Source organism: Gasterosteus aculeatus, chromosome 18 (genome assembly GCF_964276395.1).
Source record: "Gasterosteus aculeatus chromosome 18, fGasAcu3.hap1.1, whole genome shotgun sequence".
NCBI lineage: Eukaryota > Metazoa > Chordata > Actinopteri > Perciformes > Gasterosteidae > Gasterosteus > Gasterosteus aculeatus.
The window spans coordinates 16,033,857-16,048,660 of NC_135706.1; the positions used below are offsets into that span (position 1 = coordinate 16,033,857).

The window sequence follows — 14,804 nt, forward strand, 5'->3', positions numbered from 1 at the left end:
AAAGTCCAATTGATCAAATGTTTTAATGTTCAAAATATCACTTGTATTATAGCGGTGGTTGATTTGTAATATCTTCAAGAATAGTTCATGTCTAAATTGTGTTTTTGAGATGCATAAAATTCACTGTTTTATTTTATTTTTTGAAGTATATATATTTATTTTTTTCACGCTTTACATTTTCAAAGTGAGCACAGATTAACTGAGACTCTGCCGAGTGACGGTCAAACATGCAAGTAAAGCAACAATAAGAAAAACATCATCAAAATCGGGGGGCTGCGGGGGGCTTTAAATGACACCGAATTGTGAGCCTTTGTCATCACCCCTGAGGGTAAACCTGTCATCGTGTAGACGTTGCAGTATAATTCCACTGCCTGATGTTAGGATGGATCAGGAGGAGGGTCGATACGGGAGAGGAGGTCGGGAATGTGTGTGTGGGGGGGGGGGGGGGGGCAGCAGAGACGATCTCCTAGCAGATCACCCAAACTTGCATTGGATCTGCGTTGCGACTCATTTGACGGTTTGCTCCTCCGCTTGCTTTCTGCGCGGCGTCCTGCCGGCGTGAGTGATCTCATGGAATGCACACGGGATCCTTCTTCAAGAAAACACTCAGCCAAGACTCTGCTCTCGACTGCTCTCCCGCCCAGACAGGAGCCTCTACGTGGGTCCGTTCCAATGAAATTCTACGGATACCTCTTTGAGACGTAGATCGCGGGGTTTTGGGATGTGATGCAAGGTTTCTTCGCTGACTGGATCGATGCCGTACTGAAGGCGAGGGGAAAATGCGGATGCCACCGTTCATTTGGATTCTGCACTTCATGCATCTCACAGGAGGTCAAGATGGCACGAGACGTAAGTGTAACTTGTCACTCCCACCTCTCTCAAGTTGTCAGACACGGCTCTCGTGAAATGTGTCTCATCTGTCCCTCTTTTCGAGTGGACATGTGGAGACAATAAATGAGTTCTTTCCATTTTCATCATGTGGTCGTAGATTTTCTGTTGCTTCATACCCGTTATGGGACTGAAAGCTTGCCTCTTTGTACCGGCCCCGTCTCATAAAACCCCTCCGCTTGTAAAGTTTCACAAGGCAAATAGAGCCAGAGTATTATTATTCGTTCTGTTTCATTTGCACCAGCACAGGAGGAAAATAAAAAGCTCCAAACTGTGCGAGTTGTCGGGCCGAGTGAGTCCAGTTCCTCATATCTGGCTCTCCGTTATCCACAGGAAGTTCCTCCGTGGGGAGACACTGTCCGGCAGGCTGCGCCACATGCTCCGTCCCGAATGGCTGCCTGTCCTGCAAACCTCGCCTCTTCTTCCACCTGGAGCTGGACGGCATGCGTCAGAGGGGCACCTGCGTGTCCTCGTGCCCCCGGGGTCACTATGGCATGCGCTCGCCACACATCAGCACCTGCGCAAGTAGGTACCGATGGGCGCGTGTAGGACTGACCCGCCGCTGTTCCATTGACGTTGAGCTGCATTAATTAAAGTTCATTCCCACCGGCCCGCAGGGTGCAAGGACGACTGCTCCTCCTGTTTCAGTGAAAATTTCTGCACGCTCTGTCACCCGGGTCACTTCCTGTTCCGGGGCAAATGCGAGAGCCGCTGTCCAGATGGGCTGACGGCCGACACCGTGCTGAGAGAATGCACAGGTGAGGCCACGTCCAGCGCGTTGCTCATCCAGGCTGTGTGTAAAACGTGTGTCTTTGTCTATGCACTAAGGCCCACGATGTCCGGTTTGTGTCCCTCTGTCTCAGAGTGCTCTGTGGGCTGTGAGATGTGTGTGAGGAGCGTGTGTGTGAGGTGTCACACACACGCAGACGTCTACCTGCTCGACGGTCAGTGCCATCTCACCTGCCCGGGGGGATTTGAGCCGGACTTGCAGCTCATGCAATGCATCCCCCAAGGTGAGAGGGATTCTCTTTAAAAAAGTGAATGCGTTCCAAATCGAACACCTTTTTCCTTTTTTTCATCTTAGCTCATGCAGCTTTCCTTACAAAGTGTGTACTGCTACGTGCTGTATGCCCTCATACTTACAGTCTAACCCTCTTGCTCATATATCTCCTGTGCAGTGTTGGGCGGGTCGCCAGAGAAGTAGGATGTCTTGCGTACTGCGACCGGATGCAGTAGGACATCCTGGTGTTTCTGCCTTACTGAAACCTATGGTAGTATGGGTAGTGGAACGCACAGCTGTTTTTTTTTCTCTCATTACCTGCGAGTACTTTCTCATCATCATCATCATCCTCGTCATCTCTCTCTCCTCATAGTGCACTGTGAGGTTGGAGGATGGACAGTTGGGGGTCTGTGTGTTTGCAAAAGGAGCAAGACTCACAGAAAGAGGCAGGAGACACATAGCCGACAAGTTCTGCGGCCTTCCGAGTGTCAGAGTGTCAGGAGGTGTGCCATCACAAAGAGAATAGAGTAGGTTTTAATAAGTTAGAGAGCGTATTATAGACCATTGGTTTACATTGCAGAGATATTCAACTGGTTATATTTTAAACTGTTGTAAATTAAAAACTAATGTCAATCTAAAAGAGTTGTCTATGCAATCAAGAGGAAGTTATTAAAAGTAATGGATGGATCCAATGTATTTATATGCAGTAATTGTGTGCAGTAATTGTGTACCCATTAATTCAACACCTGTTTGACCGCCTGTATGATAAATACAAATGTTGACACAATGTACATTTTTACAAATGTATACATATTTTTGTAAAAATAATAAATCTAAATATCATGTATGAATAATTTTTTGGGAGTATTGTCCAACAAAAGGATGATGATACAAACATGAGGACACATCAGCATGTGAGGTGACTAATATTGCTCGTACACTTTCACACAGTCACTGTTCGCACTGTTACGTTGTATCCGTATAGACGCTCCCTGGACCCTGGCGCACGGTCACGTGCTGTCCTCGCGCTGCACTAGATCTACAGAACACGTGGATCGCGTTAGAGCTGCTGTGAGGTCCATCCAGGCGCACTGAGCTCCGCGGGTCCCGACGACACCGCGGTCATCTTTTTGGCGTAACATGACCTCACGACGCGATTTTAATGCAGCTATAAACATTAATCTCTCTGCGCTTCTGGCGATCCCGGTGTCTGTGGCCAGGGTCTCAGGTGAGTGGTTTTAAACTCAAGTTAAAAAGCCTGGAAGCCCACTGACCGCTAACATGCTACGTAGGCTAAAGCAGCTGTCAGTTAACTTTAGCTAACCGCAGGTCACTGTTCGCTTGACTTTACAGTGTTTTGTGTTACATTACTTAAAACTGACACAAATCAAATGTCCCTGTGGGCAATATAGTACGTTTATTATTTATTTATTTAAAGCAACTAGCATAACGATTTAACTATTGTACGATTTGGCTACAGCTAGCTTAGCAGGAGTTGGCGAGTTAAGCTAGTTTCGTATTAACGTTAGCCCTGTTCGACGGGCCTTGCTACAACTCGTTCGGAGGTCCTGTACATTCGGGGATATTGCTCTCCTTTTCATTTATATTTACATTCCTTAAACTCTCAGATTCCACTGTGTGTGTGTTAGCAGAAACTAGCTTCGTGCTGCTTGTGTTTGAGGGCGTTCCCCAAACTATCAACAATGCTCCGCATCTGGAAGCCGATCTCCATTCATGCTCAATTTAAATTTACAGTTTTTTTATTTTTATATTTTCTGTTATTGTGCCGTGTCTTTTCAGCATGGCAGGCTGTGGAGAAGTGGACTGCTCCGTGACTGCCTCGGCTCCCAGCAAGCAGATGGAGGAAGTAGGAGATTCTGCAGAACCTTCCGGTTCCACCGCCATGAACCCGGAGTGTTCCATCTGCCTCCAGAGCTGCATCCACCCCGTTCGCCTGCCGTGCCTCCATGTCTTCTGTTTCCTGTGTGTGAAAGGTGCCTCCTGGCAGAGCAAGCGCTGCGCTCTCTGCCGACAGGAGGTCCCGGAGGACTTCCTGGAGCGGCCGGTCCTCCTGTCGCCCGAAGAGCTGAAAGCGGCGGCTTCCGGGGCGAGCCGGAGCGGGGCGAGCGGGAGCGATTCCGATTCCCTCGGAGACCACGCGTGGTACTATGAGGGGCGCAACGGCTGGTGGCAATACGACGAGAGGACCAACCGCGAGCTGGAGGAGGCCTTCGCTAAGGACAGGAAAAGCACGGAGATGCTGATTGCGGGGTTTCTGTACGTGGCCGACCTGGAGAACATGGTGCAATATCGGCGAAATGAGCATGGCCGCAGGCGAAAGATCAAGCGGGACGTTGTAGATATCCCCAAGAAGGGAGTCGCGGGACTGAGGTTGGACCCCGAACCGGTCCCCGTTCTCTCTGTGCCAGTTGTCACCCCAGCTGCGACGGAACGCGTCAGCTCAGCAGACGGGTCGGACACTGGCAGCGGACAACCACAGTCTTCGTTCTTTGGGATTATGGCATCTCTTCCTCCTGTCAGACCGCCGACCCTCCTGGGGCGCCAGCCCACCAGACCCCTTCCTCCCTCGCCGTCAAGCGTGGAAGAGTCGTTCTCCCAGCTCCTAATCAGCCAGCCAGGGTGTGAGGAGGTGGAAGGAGACGATGAGCTGCAGACGTACGAGTGTGCCTCCGGCAGCAGTGACAGCGAGGAGGAGAGGGAGTGCGAGCGGGGGGGAGCGGCATCGATACCACGACTCGGGCAAAGACCGTTAAGAGAGCGGCAGCCAGCCAGGATGCCTCCAGGGGGCGGGCCTTCCAGCGCTGCCGTCAGTCTCCGCTCGCGAAGTCCTGATGGACAGTGCACCGTAACAGAAGTGTGAGTGACCACGCAGCGGTACCTCCAGCAGATTACAGGGTGCTGCCACCAGGGGGGCAGTAGTATGCATCCTGCAAGGTCCCATGAAATGGAAAAATACCACTTAATGTGTTGTTTTTTGTGTCATTGGATGTATTTCACCACATCCATCATTTGACAAAACCATCCTTACTTATTTTTGTGTGTGAATGTCCGAGGGTATCTAGCCATTTGCTTGTAATCTTAGTTTTGTATGGGATCCGGGTAAACCGACTCTTCCAAACCTGGAGGTCCACAAAGGTAACAAGCAACAGCGGCAATAAGACGGGTCACTGCGGGGTACTTGGATGTTAGTTTCAACATCTACAACATTAAAAGCATTTCAGGGGCCTTTTTAACACATGAAGCGTTAAAGCACGTTTCTGCCAGCAAGGAGACGCTTACGTTGGTGGTGCATCGCCGTCGGCAGCAGGTTACGTCGTGAAGCACAACAGTCTGCTGTCAGGCCCAAAACATGTGATCAACTGCTTGTTGTCCAGACGACCACCTTTTGGTTCTCTAATCTTTTTAGCTGGTTTCTGATTGGGTGGAGGGGTCTCTGTCTTTTGAAGTGATTTTCAAAGTGAAATTCAGCTTAATTGTAGCAGCTTATGCAAATGTTGCTGAGCAGTAAAACCGTTCACATCGTCCTGCTTGCTGATGAGAAGGTTGCATCAGAATCTAATCATAATTAAACCGGGGTTAGTGTGTGGGTGTGTGTGTTTTAATGATTTATTTTCCCCTATTTTAGTCTTGTTTTAATAATGGCTTGTGTTGCTGTGAGCTCGGTGCTGAAAGACTACGGGCAAAGCCGCCGCAAAGTATCAAGTTTTATGTGTAGAGGGAATCTTTTGGATATCCATTCCTTGTCAAAATACTCTCCAGAGAGCGATCATCACAGACGTGATGTGTACTTGGACCATCTCAAGCTTTCCTCACATGCTGTGTGTTCCCTTTCTTTGCCTCTGCTGCTATTATTTTAACTGTCAAACTTTTCACTGTTGATGTCTTTCCCTCTGAGTTACCCTAACAAACTTTAGTGTGTGTGTCTGTGTGCGCCGTTGCTCTTGTATTTGTTAACATATTAAATGTCTAATTTAAAATCATAAGTTGTTCTTTGTATTTATTTTTATGGAGACTTTCCGGTGGCAGAAGTGTCTCTGACCCACAGGCCTGTTTGAGATGTACAGCGAGAACCTGGATGGAGCTGCTCCACAAATGAATCTGCATTTTACCCCACCTGTGATGTTTCTCAGACTGTGGGGCGAGACCCTCTAGTGGGTCACGGTGGTATTACAGGTGGGCCGCAGGAGAAAATTGAATTATTTTTTTTGAACAATATTGAACTTTCCATGCTCCATAAGTACAGACTGCATACAGATGCAGCTACAAGTGTGAGATGGCTCATAAACATCTGCACACATTGTTTGCTTTTGCACAGGCTGTACATTACTGTTTTGAAAAACTCTTTAGTTAAGTGCAAAACGGGTTAATTACAGCCACTAAACCTTTTCTTACACAGAACCTTATTTACGTTTTTCTAACAAGATGGTTGTACATTTGTTTTTCTCTCTCAGCAATTTGGTTTACTCGAAAGGGATTGCAATTTATTAGCAATGTGTTATTTTAATAAAAATTCCACATGTACAATATTGCCAAGAGGAGCAACGGCCTTTTTCCCCTCAATCCTCTGCATCAGAATGTGGTTATTCCTCCTTTCAACATTACTTGCATTTTCTGTTTCTGATTCAAGCTCCTCTGGATGTTTCAAGTTTGTGGGAAGGCAAGACTTTGCCAAAACCGAGACCACCGATGAAGCCGACTCGCTGGCTTTGTGTGTGGGGCCGTGACTTGGATTAGAAACACGTTTAAATGAGCCAAACTTTCAGAGCTTCCACGGTGTTCCATGTGGTCTGTTGCTTTACCGACAAGAAGGTTCAGAGGTTTTACTGAAGATGTGTTTCTGCTCAGGGGCGGCACGGTGGCGTGGTGGTTAGCACTGTTGCCTCACAGCAAGAAGGTCCTGGGTTCGATTCCGCCCAGTGGCCTTTCTGTGTGGAGTCTGCATGTTCTCCCCGTGTCTGCGTGGGTTCTCTCCGGGTTCTCCGGCTTCCTCCCACAGTCCAAAGACATGCTCTGGGGATCAGGTTGATTGGGGACTTTAAATTGCCCGTAGTTGTGTGAGTGTGAATGGTTGTGTGTCTCTGTGTAGCCCTGCGATTGGCTGGTGACCCGTCCAGGATGTACCCGGTCTATAAGTTGGCTGGGATGGACTCCAGCCCCCCCGCGACCCTGTGTGCAGGATAAGCGGTTTGACGATGGATGGATGGTGTTTCTGCTCTGGTGTAATTTGGCGCCTATTTAAGGTGCACAAAGGTCAATGTGCGTCGTCACCTCACGTTTAAAGGTCTTCCTTGTGGCAGCGTTTGGTCCCTGTGGCTCGGTAGTGCGTCTGCGTCATCGCCTGTCTCTGATTTCACAGGATTATGATCTCTTCACTCCTTTATCGAGTATCTGTGATGATGCCCGACTCATTTCCCACAACGAGGAACGTGGACATCGCTGTCAGTTGTAGACTTTATAGATACGAGCGATAAAAGAGACGCGGAGACGGAACAACGGACACATTCTAACCGCAAAGTGCAGCTGTCACATCTTTCCCTCTTATGCGGAAAATCCCACTGGGTCGCATGACGGTCGCTGACAAAGGGAGCATCTGGTGACTGAACGTTTCCGTGGCGATAAGGTGCCAATGGCTGCTTGGACGCCAGTCGCCGTCCGTCACACGTTGACACTACAGTCAGCTGCCAGTCAGAATATCACACGTCTCCAAGTGCATCGAGAACGATGTCGCGCAACATTAGCTGACGTGCTATGAGACACCGTGCTGGAAACAGACTGCATTTAGATTGAACGCGTCTTGAAGGAGGACTGAGGACGGGGTGCGGGTGGGGGGGGGGCGCTCTGTGTTGCCCTTCAACCCCCTCACATGTGTGCCATCACATCCTGGGAAGAATTCCTTCTGAAGCCTCCATCTTTGCACCACATGAAAGCACCTCTCCGGACCCTCCACAAATAGTCGCCTCTACACGTCCAGCACACCTGTCGTGTCGTGGATCAATATTCCCCTTGGTTTTGTGGAACAGGGTCCATGTACATTACGTGTCGTTGTGTATTTCATTGCTCTTCTCTCCTGTGTGTCACGTTCAGGCGTTGGAACGTTTGGTATTTGTCCGTGCGCGTCGCTTCCCTGCATTTCTGTTGGTTGTGTCATCAGTGTTTCAAACCACAATGATGGGATTCACAGACGGGGGATCTGACTCCTGCAGGAGCCACGGATGACCTCACTCCATCATCGACCTGACGCCATTCAGAGCCTATCGAGTGACATGCTGATGGTGAGCCATTTATATCAGCGACGTGTCATTACTACATAAAGTTTATATGATGGGTATTCCTCATTTCTAAAAACGGTGTCCCATGACGGCACGGCCCGTTTGTACTGCATCGTTGCTGCCATCTGAAGAGGACTTTTGACAGGTGAGATATAAATTCTAAAAGAGGAGTACACTTCATCGGCTGCGTTATTACATATGCTGAGCTAAAGGTTAAAAATATTACTTGAGGCATGGACAGAAATGTTCTGGTAGGATCTCAGTACAAGATGGAATAATGTCAGACCTTTGAATGTCTAAACATAAATTAGCTTTGGTTAGCTTAGCTCAGTCTTAGCTTGTCTTAGCGGCAAGCTAACACATTATGCAGTATATTGTATTGTTAATCAGCCTTTTTGTGTTAAAACAAGATGTGACTTGACAGCTGTGTTTGGTCCAAGATGGTCGCATTCAAATTGCAAAAAACCTGCTGCCTGGCAACGCTCAGCCAAACCATTTGAGCCAAAGCCGATCCCGACCGGTTTGGGGCAACATCATTTTGTGTCGTGTGCAGCACATGTGTGTAGATATTTAGTCGGGCTTCAGGGCCAGACGGCGGCTCCCAGCTGACCGCCCCACTAAAACCAAATTAAAACCGGTCGTTGGATAAATAGACCACTACGGTCACCTCTGCCGGGCAACACCAGCTAATCCCCGAGAGGACCCCGCTCTTGTTTTGAAAGGCGAGCCTCGTGGGTTGTCTTTCAAAGAGTAGATATTTGGGCCCTATTCTATTTTAATGGAGAGGTCTAAAGAACCCCTGTAGGGTGGTGCCGGCTCTCCGTGATGGTCCCACCTCCGTCACTGATGCACTCATCATCTGGCATTTGGGATTGCTCGTTCAACGGACGGACGGACAGTCGGGACATGTGGACGAAGATGAAGCGAGCAGGACTGTGACCCGAGCTACGGTCCAACAGATGGGGCCTTTATTCCGTTGATAAGTGTAGAGTGGTACGATTTAACGAACGCCGTCGCTCTCACAGGTTTGACCCCGGAATTCGTAGTTTAATCCGTCAACAACAAGTACGTAAGCAAGAGCTCGTGATCCATGTTGTGCTTGTTGTTGCTGCAGGTTCAACCGCAAACAAGGTGCAGAGTCCACAAACGCGCAAACGTCTCCGGACCCTCCAGAGGAGCGTCAGAGTCGGGGTGGTCCGGTCCCCGTCGGGTTTGACCTCTGGAACAGGGTGGTCCTGTCACTCCTCCGTACACGTTTATTCGCGAGAAGCACATACAAGTGGCAGTTAACATTCTATTCCGAGTCCGTCACAGTAGCAACTGACATATGCTGGGGATGTCAGTGTAGACTCCCCCCTCCCTCCCCCCCGGTGCCAATGAATGAGAGACCTGTCCTGCTGAGGGTCAGAGGTCAGGGCGCAGGGGACAGGTGGAAGTGGACAACCGAGAAGGCGTTATGTCAGCCACCAGAGGCCGATTGAGACGCTGATAATTGCGCGTGTTGAGCTGATGGACGGAGGCTTTAGAAGTCTGCCTAGCGACAGACGTCTCTGTCCCGTAACTTTGAATTGACTGGGCCAAAAGAACACGGCCACATAAAGACCTTTCTATGATATTCTGTCACAATAATTACTAAATAATTATTATATGCTATTTTATAATAAGTGTTTGTGATCTAAAGCTGAGATGAGGGATTGTTTCTCAAAATAAAGGAAATTTACTAAAACGACCACAACTATACGGAGGCCCAAATAGCTGCTATATTTTATACAAATATATGAATGGTTCCTTATATTACAAATCTCAGAATAAGATGTGAATCCTGTTATTCTTAGCTTGTTACACCTCTAAATGTTATAATTAATTAATGGTTTGAATTATGCATTGGAGCTAATCAACTGCCAACTGTTTTACCAACTGAAAGAATCAAAGTAAGTTAGTTTAATCCAACCAAATTTTGAATTTCAATAAATTCAACCAATCAGAGGGTGATGCAAGAATCAGTGTTGGAAAACCACAGATGTGACTTTATCGAGGTCTGAGTCCCATTAAGGTTCCCTGTCAGCCAGGCGTTAGTTTATTAATTATACATGTGCGTTCCCTGCTATAGCGCGTCAACACGTCGTATAACATGTATAATAAGAAATAGTTAGTTATAGGATCTTATCGCTTTAACAGGTGAGATTAAAACATCACTACCCTGCTTTTAATGACGTTGAGTGACATAAATGCTCGTGGGTTTCCTCCAATGATTTGGCTGGTCACGCTCCTGCACACACACACACACGCACACGCACACACACACACAGGCTCTAGTAAATCATTCTAAAGGGCAGATCAGCACCTTTACCACGATCAAAGCCATGAGAACAGCTGTATCGTGGGACACAACTGCAAGTGGGTGTTCAGCAATAGACGCTCTCGAGTTACTCATCCAAAAGGTGCCGGTCGGCCCTTTTAATGTGATCAAAACCATGAAAATAGACGCGGCTCTTTCTCAGGTGGGCTGAGCGAGGCCCCGGTTCTGAATAGGTCCTCACGGATTAGTAAGTGTGTGCTGGGGTACCGTTGCAAAGCGAGATAATTTTACGCTGCGAGTTGCTTCTTGCGGGTGGGGGTGGGTGCGGTGTCGTGGCCTGCTGACGTCACGGCGAGCCGCCTACACTTCTTCTGTCATCAGCCCGTCCCGTTGGCCAGTGAGTGCCGTGCCGTGCCGCGCCGTGCCGTCCTGCACGGAGTGGCCTCAGTCAGGCAAGAGGGGAAACAAAAGGGGGGGAAAGGTGAAGCGACGGGGGCAGAAAACACACACACCAAACACACAGCAGCCTCGTGTGCTTGGTGGGCAGGTTGAGCGTCATCAGGGGGCCTGATGGCCAACAGGAGGCACGTTCATGTGCCAACACTTGAGACTGGCTCTCATTTACAGAAAAAGAAAAAAGAAATGGCGCTAGGGAGACAGAGAGGAACACGCCCCCCCCCCCTCCTTCCACTCTTTATTTATACCCCCAAAAGACAGCAGGGTAAGATTTCTGGCACCGAAACCCACGTCACGCTTGCTATTTCCGTCCGAGGTGCCACATAGCACCGCGGGGTGGGGGTGACGGGGCGACGGCATCATGGGTGACTTCCGCCCAGCGTTTATGTGACATTTTACACTCGGGCCGCCTCTTCCAGAAGCGACTGCGTGCATAGCCGACGCGTTTGTGTACCAAAGAGGTTCATTTGGCGAGAGTAACATGAGCGTTGGTGTCGGAGAAGCTGCAGGTTGTTGATGCGAGAAACACAAGAGCGTGAAAAGTGATCCCTCATGATACAGAATCACCGTGTGTGAGCTGCTTCTGCGCCTCAATTCGTTTGCTTTGTAGCGGAATCACTGTGCCAAATGCTATTTAAGCACCGTGTCACATACAAGCCTCAAAAATCCCTCTTACAGCACAATGGGTAAAATGGCGTTAGTTATAGTTCCTCAGTTATGTTTGAACCAGGTCCTGTGTGGAAGTTAGCGAACAGTTAGCGTGTTTGCGGCCGTGCCACGGGCATGTGGGGAGCTGCCTTATCAGATGTCCGTTGGCCTGACATGTAAATCATCAAGGCTCATGAAATACGAGCCATCGTTAATGGAACAATGAGGAGAAAGAGACTCGAGTCCTCATGTCAAAGCACGGTCATATTTATTAACAAGAAAGAAAATACATTAAAGGCATATCACATTTGTTTGTCTCGGCTGTTATTTGCAAATCTTAAATATGTCACTTTTACAATTTGATGAGAGCAAAACACACGGTAGTTGACGGTTAGCGGAGTGCTGAGAGTCGCGGCTTCGCCTGCAGCTCAAAGTAGATTCCAGCGGGCCACGAGGATCGAACACGATAGCATGCACCCTCACACCGGGCAGCATGCAGAATGTCATTACACAGAAAACACCTGACAGCCGACACAAAAACAAGGAGGATAATGGGGGAGAAACCGCAACGAAGCAACACGGCGACGCGTCAGCACGGACGAAGCAAAAATCCACAGCAACACTGGAGAATGTTGTGGATGTTCATGGTTTTTTTTTGTTTTCACCTTGAAAGTGTCATTGAGATGAGACGGAGCGCTTTGTCCCTCGTGGTCACAGAGCGAGGGAGAGGATCACATGATGGCCGTCTCAGGCTGAAGCGAGTAGGACATGAGCGGCCGGCGCCGCAGAGCGGGGCTCTGCGTTCTGGCCATGGGGCTCGGGGGGCGGGTCCGGGGGCTCGGGGGACAGTAGGTCGGGCCTGGCGGCGCGGCGATGGCCGCGCTGGGTGCGCGCCCGGCCCACCTGGACGGCGGCCGCTGGTTGGCCGGTCGCGCGGGGCGAGAGAAGCTCCCGTTGGGATTGGCTGGAGGAAGCTGGGCGGGGTTCACCTGAACGGGGGACATAACGGGACACGTGTCAGCTGGTCCGGCTGGTTTTGAGGCAAACTCACTGCAATGAGGGAGCAGAACCAACACCTACCTGTTGTGGATCCCGCCTGTGAGCTGTGTGTCCTGCTCGCGCACTGGAGCCGTACTCATGTTGGATCTCCAGCATGTCCAGCAGCTCAATAAGTCCTTCGTCCCTCACTCGGCCACAACCTGCCGACTCCTGTCCTGCTAACCCGCCCCTGTGGATCTTTTGACCTCCAGAGGAGGCCACGTGGTCCGTTTTGGGCTCCGCGTGGTGAGACGCAGGCTTCCTTGCTCGCTGTCCATCACTGTCGGCCCCACTGTTGGCCCTGGGTCTCACCTTTGGGCTCCCCGCCACCTGTGATCTCCTCTGGGGCTGCTGGGGACCCCAATGGGACCCCTTTGAACCACCGTAGGCTCCTCTGTGATCCTTGTGGTTCTGTCGACCCGAGTCCGGCGCTGACCCCTGGTCCTGGCCCCGGGCCTCCGTCTCTGCCGTCGGCGCGGCGGCATCCGCGTGGCATTTCTGGACAGGCGCGCGCGCGGGCGCCTTGCAGGCGGCCGGAGCTCTGCGCTGGCAGCCCGGGGTGGGGCTCTTGGGCTCCGGGGCCGCCACCTGATGGGCCACCACGCCTGACTCGGTGAGCATTTTGCCCTCGTTCTCCTGGAGCATGGCGCCGAACTTCCTGAGGACCGAGGGGCTGCCGCACTTTCTGTCGCCGAGGGCGGCCGGACCGGGGGCCTTCCTGTCCGGGGCGGGAGATTCGGCTCTGGCGTTGGGCGGCTGCGAGCGCGGCGGTGCGGAGGCAGCGTCCCTTTGGCCCAGAGGGGGCTTGGCGCCGGTGTTTTCTTTGTTGGGGGAGCTCCTCGGGTGGGACACTTGGTTCTTCCTGTTTTCGGTCTGTTCGGAAGACCCCGCGAGCGTCTCTTGACCGAGCCTGAGCGAAAAAAACAAAAGAAACAGAAATAAGATTAAAAAGTGTTTCGACTCACATGGTCCTGCAAAGAAGTTCACGGACGCGTCTCCGCTCACCTTTCCTCTCCAGAGGCCGTTCTCCTCTCTGTTGCCGGGCTCACCTTGATCGTGTCACTGAAGCGCTGGGAGAAGAAAAGATATTCATATGAATAATTGCTCATTTGCTATATTTAAGCTGCCCTGCTGAGCAACAGGAAACAGTTTAACGGCGTGGACTTTCTTTCTGTCGGGAGTCGGTGAAACTATGTGAAACCAACTCCTTCCTGGCGTGTGCGAGCAGACTGGACGGATCCAGTTAACTGTGACCCACATGTTCCTGACTGAAACCCAGCTCTGGCTCACATCGCATCCAAACATTTGGTTCCCCAAGATGTGCGGAAGTCACCGGGCGCGACGGTCTTCACTCACCACATGGCGAGCTCCGTTGTTCTTCCGGCTCATTTGATGCTCCTGCCCCAGGTAACCCTGCAGCAGGTCCCCGATCCCCGAGGCGGCGCGGCAGCACCCGCAGTCCCTGTGATGACTCACGGGGTCGCTATGCTTACAGCCGTCACCATAGCGACGGGGCCCCGGTACGGCTGCCGGGTGACTCTCGCCGCGGTGCGCTGGGCCGCACTCTCGCTCGCCGCCATTTTTCTGCTCGTCAGCGGTGGCATCGTTGGCTCCTCTGCGGGCCTGGACGCCGTTGTACAACTGGAAGAACGGACACGGGAGAAAGCGTGAATAACCGCCTTCTGGAACAAGCCGTACGCAACAGCAATAACCGGTGTCCGTGATCCGCACGTGTTATTCCCGTCTGCTTCCTGGCGCAACCTCGCTCGCTCCTCTCGTGTCCACTTTCAGGTCGTGCGTGTCAGTGTCTGTTGGCACGTCCCACTTTAATTATCCTGTTAACATTTGTCTGCATCATTGCTGCAACGAGGCCACGGACTTGAGTCAGTCGGTGTGCTGCCAAAAGTTTATTAAGGTGCACACACACACGCACGCGCACACACACACACACACACGCACACACACACACTCGAGGGACTACGGAAACACTTCCTAACCTGGAAACAAAACCTTTAGCGTGTTTTGGATGGAAAACCCCCCATATTTTTACGTAGCATTACTTTATTATTGTTGTAGTATTATACAGATTCCCATTTTTACACCATACAAACCCACTGAGACGTTCACACGGAATAGACCCAGTTATGGAATTAAAGGATATATTAAACTCAGTAAAATAAGGTGT

General features: G+C 50.6%; 2 protein-coding genes across 2 annotated transcripts; both read left to right on the forward strand.

The window, feature by feature from the left end:
• The first annotated feature begins 439 nt into the window (after positions 1-439).
• Positions 440-2,742, forward strand: LOC120808189 (R-spondin-3). Its single transcript, XM_040160878.2, has 5 exons — positions 440-849; positions 1,222-1,413; positions 1,506-1,646; positions 1,752-1,901; positions 2,067-2,742. Exons 1-5 carry the CDS (start codon positions 780-782, stop codon positions 2,090-2,092), a joined length of 579 nt encoding a protein of 192 aa, XP_040016812.1. The 5' UTR covers positions 440-779; the 3' UTR covers positions 2,093-2,742.
• A 43-nt stretch (positions 2,743-2,785) lies between these two features.
• On the forward strand, positions 2,786-5,892 carry LOC120808185 (E3 ubiquitin-protein ligase rnf146). Its single transcript, XM_040160861.2, has 2 exons — positions 2,786-3,116; positions 3,689-5,892. Exon 2 carries the CDS (start codon positions 3,690-3,692, stop codon positions 4,767-4,769), a length of 1,080 nt encoding a protein of 359 aa, XP_040016795.2. The 5' UTR covers positions 2,786-3,116; position 3,689; the 3' UTR covers positions 4,770-5,892.
• The last annotated feature ends 8,912 nt before the right edge of the window (positions 5,893-14,804 follow it).